The sequence below is a fragment of the Talpa occidentalis genome, unplaced genomic scaffold (assembly GCF_014898055.3).
Source record: "Talpa occidentalis isolate TD23 unplaced genomic scaffold, MPIMG_talOcc4v2.1 talOcc4.7, whole genome shotgun sequence".
Taxonomy (NCBI): Eukaryota; Metazoa; Chordata; class Mammalia; order Eulipotyphla; family Talpidae; genus Talpa; species Talpa occidentalis.
Genome location: NW_023605083.1, coordinates 86,236,127 through 86,249,257, shown reverse-complemented (window position 1 = coordinate 86,249,257; position 13,131 = coordinate 86,236,127). Strand labels below are relative to the sequence as shown.

The 13,131-nt window shown below is 40.8% G+C and overlaps 1 protein-coding gene across 6 annotated transcripts in view; it reads left to right on the top strand.

Moving 5' to 3' along the window:
* The window catches only part of SMYD4 (SET and MYND domain containing 4), a 49,419-nt gene that overhangs the window by 30,389 nt on the left and 5,899 nt on the right, over positions 1–13,131 (top strand). For 4 of the 6 annotated variants that reach the window (XM_037493478.2, XM_037493477.2, XM_037493479.2 and 1 more), the window contains exons 6-10: positions 7,939–8,121; positions 9,113–9,276; positions 10,601–10,733; positions 11,549–11,665; positions 11,875–11,998. In XM_037493478.2, coding sequence (XP_037349375.1) covers positions 7,939–8,121; positions 9,113–9,276; positions 10,601–10,733; positions 11,549–11,665; positions 11,875–11,998 — 721 coding nt within the window. Of the gene's footprint in view, positions 1–7,938; positions 8,122–9,112; positions 9,277–10,600; positions 10,734–11,548; positions 11,666–11,874; positions 11,999–13,009; positions 13,128–13,131 lie in introns of those variants that run through there. The other 2 variants (XM_054688694.1, XM_037493481.2) reach the window with 2 other exon arrangements.

The window sequence follows — 13,131 nt, the reverse complement described above, 5'->3', positions numbered from 1 at the left end:
TTTCACAAGTTTTTAGGAGTGAATTTTTGGATAGTGAAAGAATGTATAGCCAGGAATACCTGTATTTCTGTGGTTAGTAAGGAGTAGAAAATTAGATAGTATTCCGACTACCTGGCATGATAGAGGATTAGAGACTTAGGCTTTCTCTATAAAGTTATAATATTTCATGCATAATTATTCTTAACCTACATGATGCTTTAAAAAACACATACATGGGCCTCCCCAGTGGCGCAGCGGTTGAGTGCTGGGTTGAGAAGCTGCCCGCAGCCTCTGCACCAGTTCGATCCCCGGCTGCTCCCCAGCCACCGGAGGAGGGTCCCACATGGCGCGCAGACCTCTCCTGCCGCCCGCTGCTCCCCTCAGCAGTGTACTTCGGTCCTTCTGCCTGCTCTGCTCCCCGCTCTGGCTCTGGTGAATTCTCTCACCCTCCCGCATTTCTGACTGTACCCAGTGCTTGTATAAATAAATAAAAATAAATCTTAAAAAAAAAAAAAACACATACATAAAGGGGTGGGGGATACTAGAGAGCACAGTGTGGAGGGGTCCAGTGTACCATGGTGAAGGACTCTAAATGCCTAGGTAGTGGATGTGGTATAGCATACATCTGAAGAGCTGTGAACCTATGCCTTTGAATCATATACAGTGTTGTATACCAGTGTTACCTCAATAAAGCCAACAATTAGAAATAAATAATGTTGGGGGAAGTGTAAAAATATAATTTTGATTAAAAAAATAAATGACGGGCCTCCCTGGTGGCGCAGCGGTTGAGCGCTGGGCTGCGAAGCTGCCTGCAGCCTCTGCAGCGCCGGTTCCATCCCCGGCCGCAGGCAAGGGTCCCACATGGCGCGCAGACCTCTCCTGCCGCCCGCTGCTCCCCTCTGCAGTGTACTTTGTCAGTCTCCCTGTTCTGTTCTCCACTCTGGCTCTGGTGAATTATATCACCCTTCCGCGCTTCTGACTGTACCCAGTGCTTGTATAAATAAATAAATAAATCTTAAAAAAAAAAAATGACATATACATAGAATAAAACCACTGGAAGCAAAAATACCAAACTTAATTAATAGTGATTAATTCTAAAAGTGGAAATATGTGTGATTGCTACTTTCTTCTATGAACTTTTCTATATTTTTTCAATTAAAAACACTTATTCAGGATCTCCCTGGTTGTGCAGAGATTGAAGTCCCAAGCTGTCAGCCACTGTGGCATCAGTTCAATCCCTGGTCAGGAAGCTACCCACATGGCACAGCAGAGCTCTCATGTGTCGCCCATTGCTCCCCTCAGCAGTGTATTTCAGTAGATCTGCCTGTTCTGCTCCCCACTCTGTCTCTGGTGAATCCTCTCACCTCCCGCACCTCTGGCCTACACCCCAGCTCTTATATGCATAAATAAATAAAAATAAATCTTTAAAAATTAATAAATACACTTATTCACATAGTGATAACATCATTCTAGTGAATTTAAAATGTGTTGTAGGGCCTCCCCGGTGGCGCAGCGGTTGAGCGCTGGGTTGCGAAGCTGCCCTCAGCCTCTGCGGCGCCGGTTCGATCCCCGGCTGCTCCCCGGCCACCAGAGGAGGGTCCCACATGGTGCGCAGACCTCTCCTGCCGCCCGCTGCTCCCCTCAGCAGTGTACTTCGGTCCTTCTGCCAGCTCTGCTCCCCGCTCTGGCTCTGGTGAATTCTCTCACCCTCCCGCATTTCTGACTGTACCCAGTGCATGTATAAACAAAACAAACAAACAAACAAATAAATAAATAAATAAAATGCCTCTATAAAAAAAAATAATAATAATAAAAATAAAATAAAATAAAATGTGTTGTATACTTTCCCCATTCTTCCAAGGCAAAACAAAACAAAACCAACATTTTAAAATCAGTCACAGAGCAAAAGACAGGAAGATGATAAAAATGAGTCTATAGTAGTAAATACAAGTTAGTTAAGCTCTGTTAAAAAAATCTTTCAGGATGGGTCAAATTAAAACCCAAAAAATGCCTCTAACAATAACAAAGTGTTTGGGCAAAACATCATGAATCACAAGTTAATCAGGGTATTAGTAATAATATGAACCACAACTCAACCTAAAATATCTAGTGAAATGAAACTTTTTATTTGTATAAAGAGACTTCCACACAAATATGTCATCAGCCTTAGCTCCCAGAAACATACACATTGTATCTACAAAACAAAATGGTTGAGGATGCAAGGAAAAACTGGCAAAAACTCCGTCTTTGTGAGAAGCTTTAATATATTTCTCTGAGGCCTCGCTGGTGGTGCAGTGGGTTGAGCGCGCTATGAAGCTGTCTGCAACCTCTGCAGTGCGGATTCAATTCCCGGCTGGCCAGGGAGAGACCCACATGGCGAGGCAGACCTCTCCTGTCTTGCCTGCTGCTCCCCTCAGCAGTGCTTTTGGTCTGTCTGCCTGTTCTTCTCCCCGCTCTGTCTCTGGTAAATCCTCTCACTCTCCTGCGCTTCTGGCCTCTACCCTAGCTCTTGTATAAATAAATAAATCTTAATATATATATATTTCTCTGACTTTGATTAAATATATCAAAAATAAGGATCTAAAAACCAAAATAACAAATAAAATAGGGGATTCAGTAGTTATATTAAAGCTGTGTCGTACAGACCAAGCAGGCTTCATTTCCTGCGAAGAGCCAGATAGTGAAAATTTTAGGCTTCCCAAGACATATGGTCTCTTTTCTGACTACTAAACACTGCTGTTGCAGAAAAAAAGCAGCCATAGACAATACTCAAACAAATGAGCATGACTGAGTGCCAGTAAAGTTGCATTAAGGACACTGAAATTTGAATTTCTTAGTTTTTCATATTATGAGAATTATTGTTTTCATTTACTTTTCAATGACTTAAAAAACGTAAAAGCCATCTTCATGGTTTGTACAAAAACAAGCAACAGGCAGGATTTGATCCACAGGTTACAGCTTATAGACTCTTGATATAGATACAAGCAAATCTAATTAAATCTATTTAAAAAAAAAATCAACACAAAATTGGGGCCTCCCTGATGGTGCAAGAGGTTAAGTCGCAGCACTGTGAAGCTATCTGCAGCCATTTGAGCATGTATTCAATCCCTGGCCAGGGAGGTAACCCACTTGGCGCAGCAGACCTCACCTGTCTCTCCTGCTACTCCCCTTAGCAGTGTATTTCAGTAGATCTGTCTGTTCTGCTCCCCACTTGTCTCTGGTGATTCCTCTTACCCCCACCCTGTACCTCTGACCTGCACCCCAGTTCTTGTATGCATAAATAAATAAATCTTTAAAAAACACACACACACCCCTAATTTTAAACAATGAAGGAGTTACAGCCAGTAATGAACATCTAGGCCTCTGCAAAAATGACCACAACACTTTCTCCCACCCCTTTGTTTTCCCCTTTACATCTTGACATTGTCTTTGAATCTAGGCCAGTTCTGCAACTTATTTGACCAGTGGAATGCAGTAGAAGTAATGTGTGACTTTTGCATCTAAGCTGTAAGAGGCCTTCTTAGAATGATGGTGTGACCATCATTCGTGCCAAATGAATGCAACTTTATGAGTAATTCCCAGTAAGACCAGCAGAAAAATATGTTCAGCTTTGCTCAGGCAAAGTTGCTGGCGCACAGCATCGTAAACAAATGAAATAGTTTTTGTTTTTAACACCACTCCCAAGAAACCCCATAAACAAAATTAAAATGTGAATGACAAAATGAGAGAACATTTCTAGCACTCTACTTAAAATCAACTTTAAAAATATGCGTAGTGATGAAAATGTTCTAAAACTGGATTGTGATAATGGTTGCATAACTTATGTAAATTTCCTTAAAAATCATTGAATTAGTACACTTAAAATAGGGGGATTTTATGGTAGTTAAATTATATCTCAATAATGCTGTTAAAAGTTATACATAAATGGCCTCCCTGGTGGCGCAAGGGGTTAAGACACAACCTATGAAGCTATCCGCAGCCACTGCACCACAAGTTCTATCCCCGGCCAGGGAGCTACCCACATGGCACAGCAGACCTGTCCTGACTCGCCCGCTGCTCCCCTCAGCAGTGTATTTCATCAGTCTGCCTGTTCTGTTCCCTGCACTGTCTCCAGTGAATCCTCTCACCTTCCCGCACATCTGGCCTGTAGCCCAGCTCTTGTATAAATAAAATAAATCTTTAAAATATATATATATCAAATTATTGTGTTTATCATTGTAACATGATAATATATTATATATATATTTTATATATATTATATTATATTATATATATTATATTATATATAATATAATTATATATTATTATATATTATATATATTATATTATATATATATTTTTTCCTTTTATTTTTCGGCTTCTCCTCCCCCCTTCCCCCGTTGCCAATTATATTAAAAATTCCATATGTAAGACTGGAAAGACTAGAAGACTGCAAGAGACTGCATCAAACCTGGCTGATTGGATTGTAGATAACTGTTATTTTCTCTTTACTTTTCAGTCTTTAAATTTTCCTGATTACCATGTATTCCTTTTGTAAATTTAATTAGTTTTTTTAATAATAAAAATAATTCAAGTGATGTGAACTTTTTTCATGAGAATGTTTTTTTTAAGGCACTTGATACATATTGCAAAATTGCCCTCCAGGAATGTTGTGCTAGTTACATGCCCAACGGCAATGTACACTTTCATTTTTTAATTCAATCTAATTTTATTTTAGTCTGCTCATATTTCTAATCTTATTATTATCCCTTTTTATGATTTCTTTAGGGTTCCAACACCTCCCAATTTAGTGTTCTCATTGAATTTCATTAGCAGCTGTTTCATTAGTAGCGCAGAAGGATTAAAGTGTTAACTAAGATAGACTTTAACAAAAGCCTATAAAAATGTATATTATTAACTTTGCATAAGTCCTATTTAATCAGAGTTCCTCAGAAACCTCTATTTGGTACTTACCTTTTTAAAAAAAAAAAAAAATTATTTATTTATTTATTTGTAGAAGAACTGGGGTGTAGGCCAGGATGCAGGGAGTGAGAGGATTCACCAGAGAGAGAGTGGGGAGCAGAACAGGCAAATCTACTGAAATACACTGCTGAGGGGAGCCAGGAGAGGTCTGCTGCACCAGTATGTGGGGTAGCTCCATGGCCTGGGATGGAACTCAGGCCCTTTGCAGTGATAATGCTGAGACTTAACCCCTAGACCACCATGGAGGCCCCTATTTGATACTTATCTTAAGGAACAGAACTGGCCACTGCTGATATTCTAGACCTTGGTATTTGGAGTTCTGTCTCAGTGGGATGGCACGTTTTGTGTCTGGATTCACATCATAACCAGGCCTAATGAGGGTATATGTAGGTTCATTTCAGTTCACTGCCCTTTGCTTTCACTCTCCCACCAACCTAGGAATCTACCATCAGATTGGTTACTTGATTATTTGATAAACCTACAGATTTCTTGTTTTGTTAAATAGCTACCAGAATAGGTATATTCTGGAAGTATTATGAATGAATCCTTTTTTCTTTATTTGATTATCATTTTAAATGTACTAGGGATATTAGTGAGGTATTCTTTTGTTCATATAATCACCCCATCTTTTTTGTTTGTTTTGTGCCGAAAATGTCACATCTTAAATTTGTTTGAAAGGTACATACATATTCTCAATTTCTATTATCTCCACTACTAGATGACTAATGCAAAATAGTGAATAATTTTTTTAAATCAATACTTAATTTTTTAGAAATAGAGACCCAATTCTGGCATATTCAGTCCTCTCAGTTGCTGGGCCTTCTTCTGTTAGAGAATAATCTATAAATAATTCACGAAGCTGACATTACTCACTGTATTGTGATCATTTTTTTTCTGGGAGAATTTTAGCAACTGTTCTAATATAGATTGCCAGTTATCAGTAGTTGGGAATGCAAGTCAACTTTTAATTATGCAGAGGCTGATTATTCAGACTACAAACTGTTCATGCCCTGTATGCTCCTTCCTGCTGCCTACCTTTTAGCATTTTCACTGCTCATTAGCACATGTACCAGAAGGTAGGCATTGGACAAGGGGAGAGAAGGATGGGGAAAATCAGTTAAGCACATAGGAGAAGCTTTGATGAAAGATTTCAACACATTTTGTAGGATTGTTGACTAAAATTGTATCATTTGGATTCCCAGTGAATTTTATTTACTTGTTCTATTTTTGTCCTCCATAGCAACAGATAATAGAATTGTCAGCAGAGAGACAGCAATATTCTTATTTTAATGCTTTCCCTTCTAGAACATTTTTTACATGATGGTTCATGATACTTTCTCTATTTGTTACATTTGTAACTAGATAACTTTATTTCTTTGGTGATTGGTGTATTGAGATTCCTAGCATACACCTCAAATATCTAATGGTTTTCTGGAAAACTGAAAAGTATCCCTTTATGTCCCAGTGTTTCAGTTTTGTTGGAAATAAGATTTCCTCATGTTCAGACCAGTAGCTTTAGCCTTTCCAGATGCCCAAGGCTATCTTATACAGTGTATATTCCTGGGATATATGTGGTAAATGCAAAAAACCCTTGCAGGTATGCTGTCAGTCTAGGAGTCTCTGGTTAAGTGAAATGCTACAGTTGTAGTAAAACTCAAGTGGTACTAGTGTTTTTATTTCCCCTAAAGCTGTTATATAAGTTTTCTGCCTTTTTTTAAGTCTGTAACCTCTGTTACATTGTCTGAAAACCTGCCTTTTACTGGCTCTCTGTTTCTGAACTGTTGTGGGCGAGAAACTAAATAACCAAGCTAGTTAGAACTGTGTCTAAAATAAGAGCAAGTTAAGACAAAATACGCTAGCCAGGAACCCTGCACAAGAGTACAGAGAACTCACATTTGAATTGAAGTGCATGTGCTTTAGTGCAGAATCAGCCTCCCTGCTTGGGGCCTTTTTCATCTTTCCTTACTTATTTTCAGTCATGTAGTTAAGTTGCTTGATTAATTGTGTTTCAAAGAAGAATTTGGGACATGAGACTGTCTGGATGAAGCTAGTACATAGTGTTTTCTAGTGAGAACTACTACTGACTAATTCCCTATAAAGTTGGGACAAAGGGTACAATGAACAGGTCACATAAAAAATACTGATTTTTTTAATGTCTTTTCAACCAAAGTACTAATCAGGTTACCAGTCCTATTAACCACCCAAAGACTAGTTAATCAAAAACACTTGAATGCTGAGTAATATTCCATGGTGTGTATGTACCACATCTTCTTGATCCAGTCATCTATTTTTGGGCATTTGGGTTGTTTCCAAAGCTTAGCTATTGTAAATAGTGCTGCTATAAACATAGGGGTGCAGGTGCTCTTTGGAATTGATGTTTCTGGTCTCACTCATAGCAGGAATCTAGAAAACTTAAATAAGGGACCAGGAAAAAGAATAACTATAAGAAAGAAAATATCAAAATCAACAAATAACTATGAACAAGAGACACTCTACAGGGGTTGGGGGATGGGGGTGGGGAAAGGAGGGCTTGGGGTAAAAATAAAGGGGTTGTAATTGTATGGGGAATATAAAAATAAAATTTAAATAAAAAAAAAAACACTTGGACTGTAAAGTCTTTGGGAAATAACCTCAACAGGTACTCTGGTTTCTGTATCCTCATGAACATTATGAAACTATCCAGAAAGTTCCCTACTGACAACTTTTTTTTTTTTATAAATTCTAATCCTTGCCTTTTTTTTTTTTTTTTTTTATGGTACTAAGACACAGTGGTTAGGTTCCAGGAGCCGATGGACTTTTCATGTGTTCATTTGTTTTGCTTCCTGGGGACCAGTTTGCTGTGAGTCATGTCCCATCTGATTTATATCGGATCCAGCTGTGGAGTTGTGACTTAGATGGGCGTCAGGCCCGATTGCCCAGCTCCTCTTCTGAGGAATGGATGGCAGGGCCAGGACTAATGTCCTTACACAATTTTCCTTATTCTTCTTGCCCTTTCAGGATCTAAAGAGAACATCATTACTGACAGTTGGCAGGTACGCCTTGCCACAGGCATCTTCCCTGTTGTCAGCCTCCTGAACCATTCCTGCAACCCCAACACCAGCATGTCCTTCATTAGCACCATCGCCACTTTACGGGCATCAAAGCTGATTGGAAAAGGTGAAGAAATTCTCCACTGCTATGGTGAGACATCCCTCCTCACTACTGTCTTCCCTTCTCCAACAGAAAAGGACAGGGTAGATTACAATGAACAACCACTGGGCAGCTGCCTTCATCTGTCTAGTGCTTATTTCCTGGAACAGGCAGTGCATACTTAGGCAAAAAGATAGGCCTTCTTAGTAGGGATCTATTGTGACTTACCATGTATCTCACTGCTTAGCCCCTATAAACTTCCTTTTCTGAAAATGGGCTAGGAACAACTTTTTTACCCTGAAACTTAGAAATTTAGTTCTGTATCTTGTTCCACAAATGTTTGCAGAATGTTTACATGATGAATACTTAACCAGGCCCTCTGCTAATCTTGAGGGTTTTTTTTTTTTTAAGATTTATTTATTTATACAAGTACTGGATACAGTCAGAAGCGTGGGAAGGTGAGAGAATTCACCAGAGACAGAGCGGGGAGCAGAACAGGCAGAAGGACCCAAGTACACTGCTGAGGGGAGCAGTGGGCGCGGCAGGAGAGGTCTGCGCGCCGTGTGGGACCCTCGCCGGCGGCCGGGGATCGAACTGGCGCTGCAGAGCCTGCGGACTGCTTCGCAGCCCAGGGCTCAACCACTGCGCCACCAGGGGAGGCCCTAATCTTGAGGCTTTTTCAGCCATGCTTGATCTCTTTTGCTTTATTTTTTTTTTAGATTTATTTATGCATACAAGAACTGGGGCGTAGATGAGAGGTGCGGGGTCAAGGAGAGGGGGGAGGTGAGTGGACTCACCAGAGAGAGTGGGGAGCAGAACAAGCAGAGCTACTGAAATACACTACTGGGGGGGATCAGCAGGTGAGACAGGAGAGGTCTGCTGCACCATGTAGGTTGCTTTCTGACCAGCAAGCCAGGGATCGAACTCGTGCTGCAGTGGCTGTGGCTGGCAATAGCTTGATAGCACTGTGTCTTTAACTCCTGCGCCACCAGGGAGGCCCTTCTTTTGCTTTAAATATTGACCAAGTGTGGTCTCTCTACAGGGCCTCACAAGAGCAGGATGGGTATTGCTGAAAGGCAACAGAAGCTGAAGTCTCAGTATTTCTTCGACTGCAACTGCTCAGCTTGTCAAAATGAGAAGCACAGAATCACTGCAGGGCCCAGGTGGGAAGCATTCCGTTGTAACAGTTGTCAAGCGCTTATGCAGGTGAATCTCTCTTCTTTCTCTTCTCTGCTTTTCCTGGATGCCAGTTATCCAGGTCAAAGGCCACAAATTGTTAGGAAGAAGCCATTGTGACTTACATGTACAGAGAGCAGTATTGTCTCTTTGCTTTTAACCCATCTTGCCCACACATTGATTACCCCACTGCAGCAACCACAGGGAAAGATTGGATTTAGTGATTTTCCTCTTGCAAATAACAGAAAATTCAACCTAAATTGATTTAAGGGGGATTAATAAGAATGGGAATTTATTTGCTCAAGTAATCAATGAAGTTCCCAGGATAGGGATACTTGAGATACAGCTGGATCCAAGGGTTTAGATAATGTCACCACCAAGACCCAATTTTTCTCTCTTAGTCCCATTTTTCTCTGTAGCAACATTTTCTCTGTTAGTCCCATCCTCACACAGACTTTCTTCTTGTTGTGGGAGTATAGCTGCCAGGGGTTGCAGCTTTATATCCTCCCTGTGCTATTCTAACAGCAATCTGGCCAAAAATTTTATTGTTTTATTGATTTGATAACTATAGCTGGAAGAATATCAGAGCCACGTAAAGATTTCCTCCAGTCATTTGGGCCAGACAGATGGGCCAGATCTGAGCCACATGTCCACCTCTCTGCCTGTGGAGGTACTGCCTATGGAAGGTGGGAGAGGAGCCGCAGGAGAAATCAGGCTGATATCACCAAATGTGGACATATGTATAAGCATCTGAAAATCAACAAATGTCCACCTCAAGGTTTCCTGTGCTAGAGGAGACAGTATTCTTCAGGGAACCATAAGTGAAATGTAGAGCTGGTTGTACTGAAAAGCTGAAGTTGCAAACCCAAAGTCAAATGGAGAGGCCTTACCTACCATCTCTTCCTAAGGGTTTTTTTGTTTGTTTTGTTTTGTTTTAGCATCACAGTGGTGATAGCACTGAGACTTAACCCCTAGGCCACTAGGGAGGCCCTTTCCTAAGGGTATTCTTATGGTTTTTCATAACCATCAGAAAAATGTCTGACATCCAAAGTCCTGGCCTCCAGCAAAGTAAGAAAGGTGTTGTAGAGATGGAAAGAAATTGCATACTGGACTAGTTTGGTTGCAGGAATTAAATCCCAAGGTGGGATCAGCGAATGTTTTCATTAGAAATGCTGCTGTTAAAAAAAAAAAAGAATTGCTACTGTTAAATTCAGCGGGGCTTTGGTCACGGTGTATATTGCAGGAGTCTCTTTCCCCATAGGGTGAGAAGCTAAGGGACAATCCTATAATGTACGTACAAGCTGTATTGCTGACTACTGTGGTTTAGGAATAAAAACAAAACTGACTTCCACAGGGAAATGATGTGCTGAGCTGTGGCAACACGTCTTGTTCGGCGTCAGTCAGGAGAGATCACCTGGTCTCTCGGTTACAGGACCTTCAGCTGCAGATTGGGATGGCCCAGAAGCTTCTTAGAAATGGCAAACTAGGTGAGACTGGCTTCTTGCTTTGATCCTCCAGCCCCCTCCCTTTCATTCATTCTGAGATCACCTTGGACTCAAGGATACTCAGTGATGATTGAAGAATTGAATTATCCCCATGCCTACCACAAGATGGCTATGTAGGCCAGTGAGATTAAAACCTAACTAGCTCAGTTAGCGTGGTGTCCTTGAAAAAGGGCCAAATGATCGCTGACCTCTGATGTATGTGATGGCTATGTTAAAGTACCCCATGATGACTAAAGGGTTATTTCTGACATGTAAGTGTTTGTGCCAATCCAGAAGTACAGTGTCATTTATTTTGATTCCAGGCCTAGTGACCTAACTTCCTACATTGTGCTGCCCTCATCAGGGCCTCATCTCTCTTCTAGAGAGGAGTGGAGCGGTGCCTAATGGATAAAAACGTCCTGCTATTTTCAGGGGGGGAGCTATGGAATTCCTCATTACCCTTGAAAACTCTGCCTTGGAGCTTGCCATTGTGGTAATTTACTTTCTCTACTTTGGGAAAGTTGACCTTTAGCTTAGATTTCTGAGTCAAGAGAAATGGCTGAAGTAGAATGTAGTCATTCCACTTCAAACTGCAGTTAGAAGCCTAGAATAAATATAGGGAGCCCTCATCTAGCACTTTTTTCTATTGAAAGGGAACAACAGCTTTGTTGGGACAAACATTGTGAGCTAGTGACAACTTGAGGAGACAAAGGGGGATTTCCATATTCATTCCAGCCAAGATAGAATTTCAAAGCTAGGTTCTCATTTCTAGTACTGAGTTCATATCTTAATGAGGCTACTTTTCTTTGAATTAATAGAGCCAGCTATTCAGCTATTGTTGGGGTGCCAGCATGATGCTGAGAGCTTCCTCTCAGCTGAACACACGGTGGTAGGAGAAATTGAAGATGCCCTGGCCCAGGCCTATGCTGCTTTAGGTATGGAATGTGTCTACATTTTCTGCTCTGAGGAATAGATCTGCAACCAACGTTGGTGTGCTGGTTGTGACCCTAGCCTCCTGGGTTGTTACCACTTACCCTTTCAATAGAGGCTGCTCTCCCTTCCATTCAGCTTTCCTCCACCTGAAAGTGTTCACCCACAGTTAAGAGTGGTTCTTTTCTGGAACCAGATTTCTCTTTCCTTGTAGGGAACTGGCAAAAGTCAGCTATCCATCTACAAAAGAGTCTCCAAGTGGTTGAGGTTCGCCATGGTGCATCCAGTGTTGAAATGGGTCATGAGCTCTTCAAACTGGCACAAATCTTTTTCAATGGGTAAGCTTTTCTCTTGTCTCCTAACATTTCACCAGGACACATGCTGTTCTTTTATTAGGCATTTCTGTGTATTACTTTTTTTCTATAGTGTTTTTAGAAACTTCTTTATTTCCCCTTTAGGAGAGATCCTTCCCTTCTGTTTTGCTGACAAATTTGAAGCTTTAGAACTTCCTCCTGAGAGATATGGGGAAAGTTCTCAGCTCTGAAGGGAGTTTCCCAGGGAGAACTGGCCAAGCAGCCAGCCCCACCACCCACCATCGTAGCAGTCCTTCCAATCGTCCCTAGCTAATCACTCCTCCCTTGCTGTTCTCATTCCCAGCACCCTCAACTTGGCACTGGCTCTTCTTTCTCCTTAGTCCAGATCCTTTTAAAGCAGGTGTTTTCAACCAGTAGTAATTTTACTCTCTAGGGGACATTTAGCATGTCTGGAGATATTTTTGATTGTCATAAGTCAGGATAGATGGGAATGTAGAGACCAGGAATGCTGTGAAACATCTTACAATGTACAGGACAATCTCCCAAGCTAAGAATTCACTGACCTGTAATGTCAATAGTGTCATGGTTGAGAAACCTGATCTTAAGGGTTATTAAAAGGAAAAAACAATAAGTTTGATGAGTTGATGTGTCATCTACTTTTGTAACTAAGATCACTAAGAGATCCTACTTTCAGTATTTCTAAATGGAATATGTCCAACCTTGGTTGTACATTGGTGTGAAAAGGTGTTTGAAGCTTGATTCCAAGATTATGAATGGTGGGTAAGCCTGATACTTGAAACATAGGGGCAGTCCATTTGGTTAGAGAAAGAGAAAAAGGCTGCAGAATTAGGTCAAGGTATACTTGGTTACCCTAAATAAAGATTCCTGAGTAAACCTTGGGATGTATATCAAGTTAATTACTTTGAGATTTCTCTATTTCTCAGAATCTGTATATCTTTATACTTTTTTTCATAACTCTGTTCTGAAACTCTGCCATGTTGGGTGTTTGTAAAAGTGTCTAATCTGCCCATCTAGATTGTGAGAGCCTTGAGGACAAAAATGACCTTATCAGCTCCATATTCTTCAGAGTCTGTGAGTAGTGCTTAAAGTTTGTTTGGTTGAATGAGTGGATTCATTTCTCTTACTTCCTTTGGTTC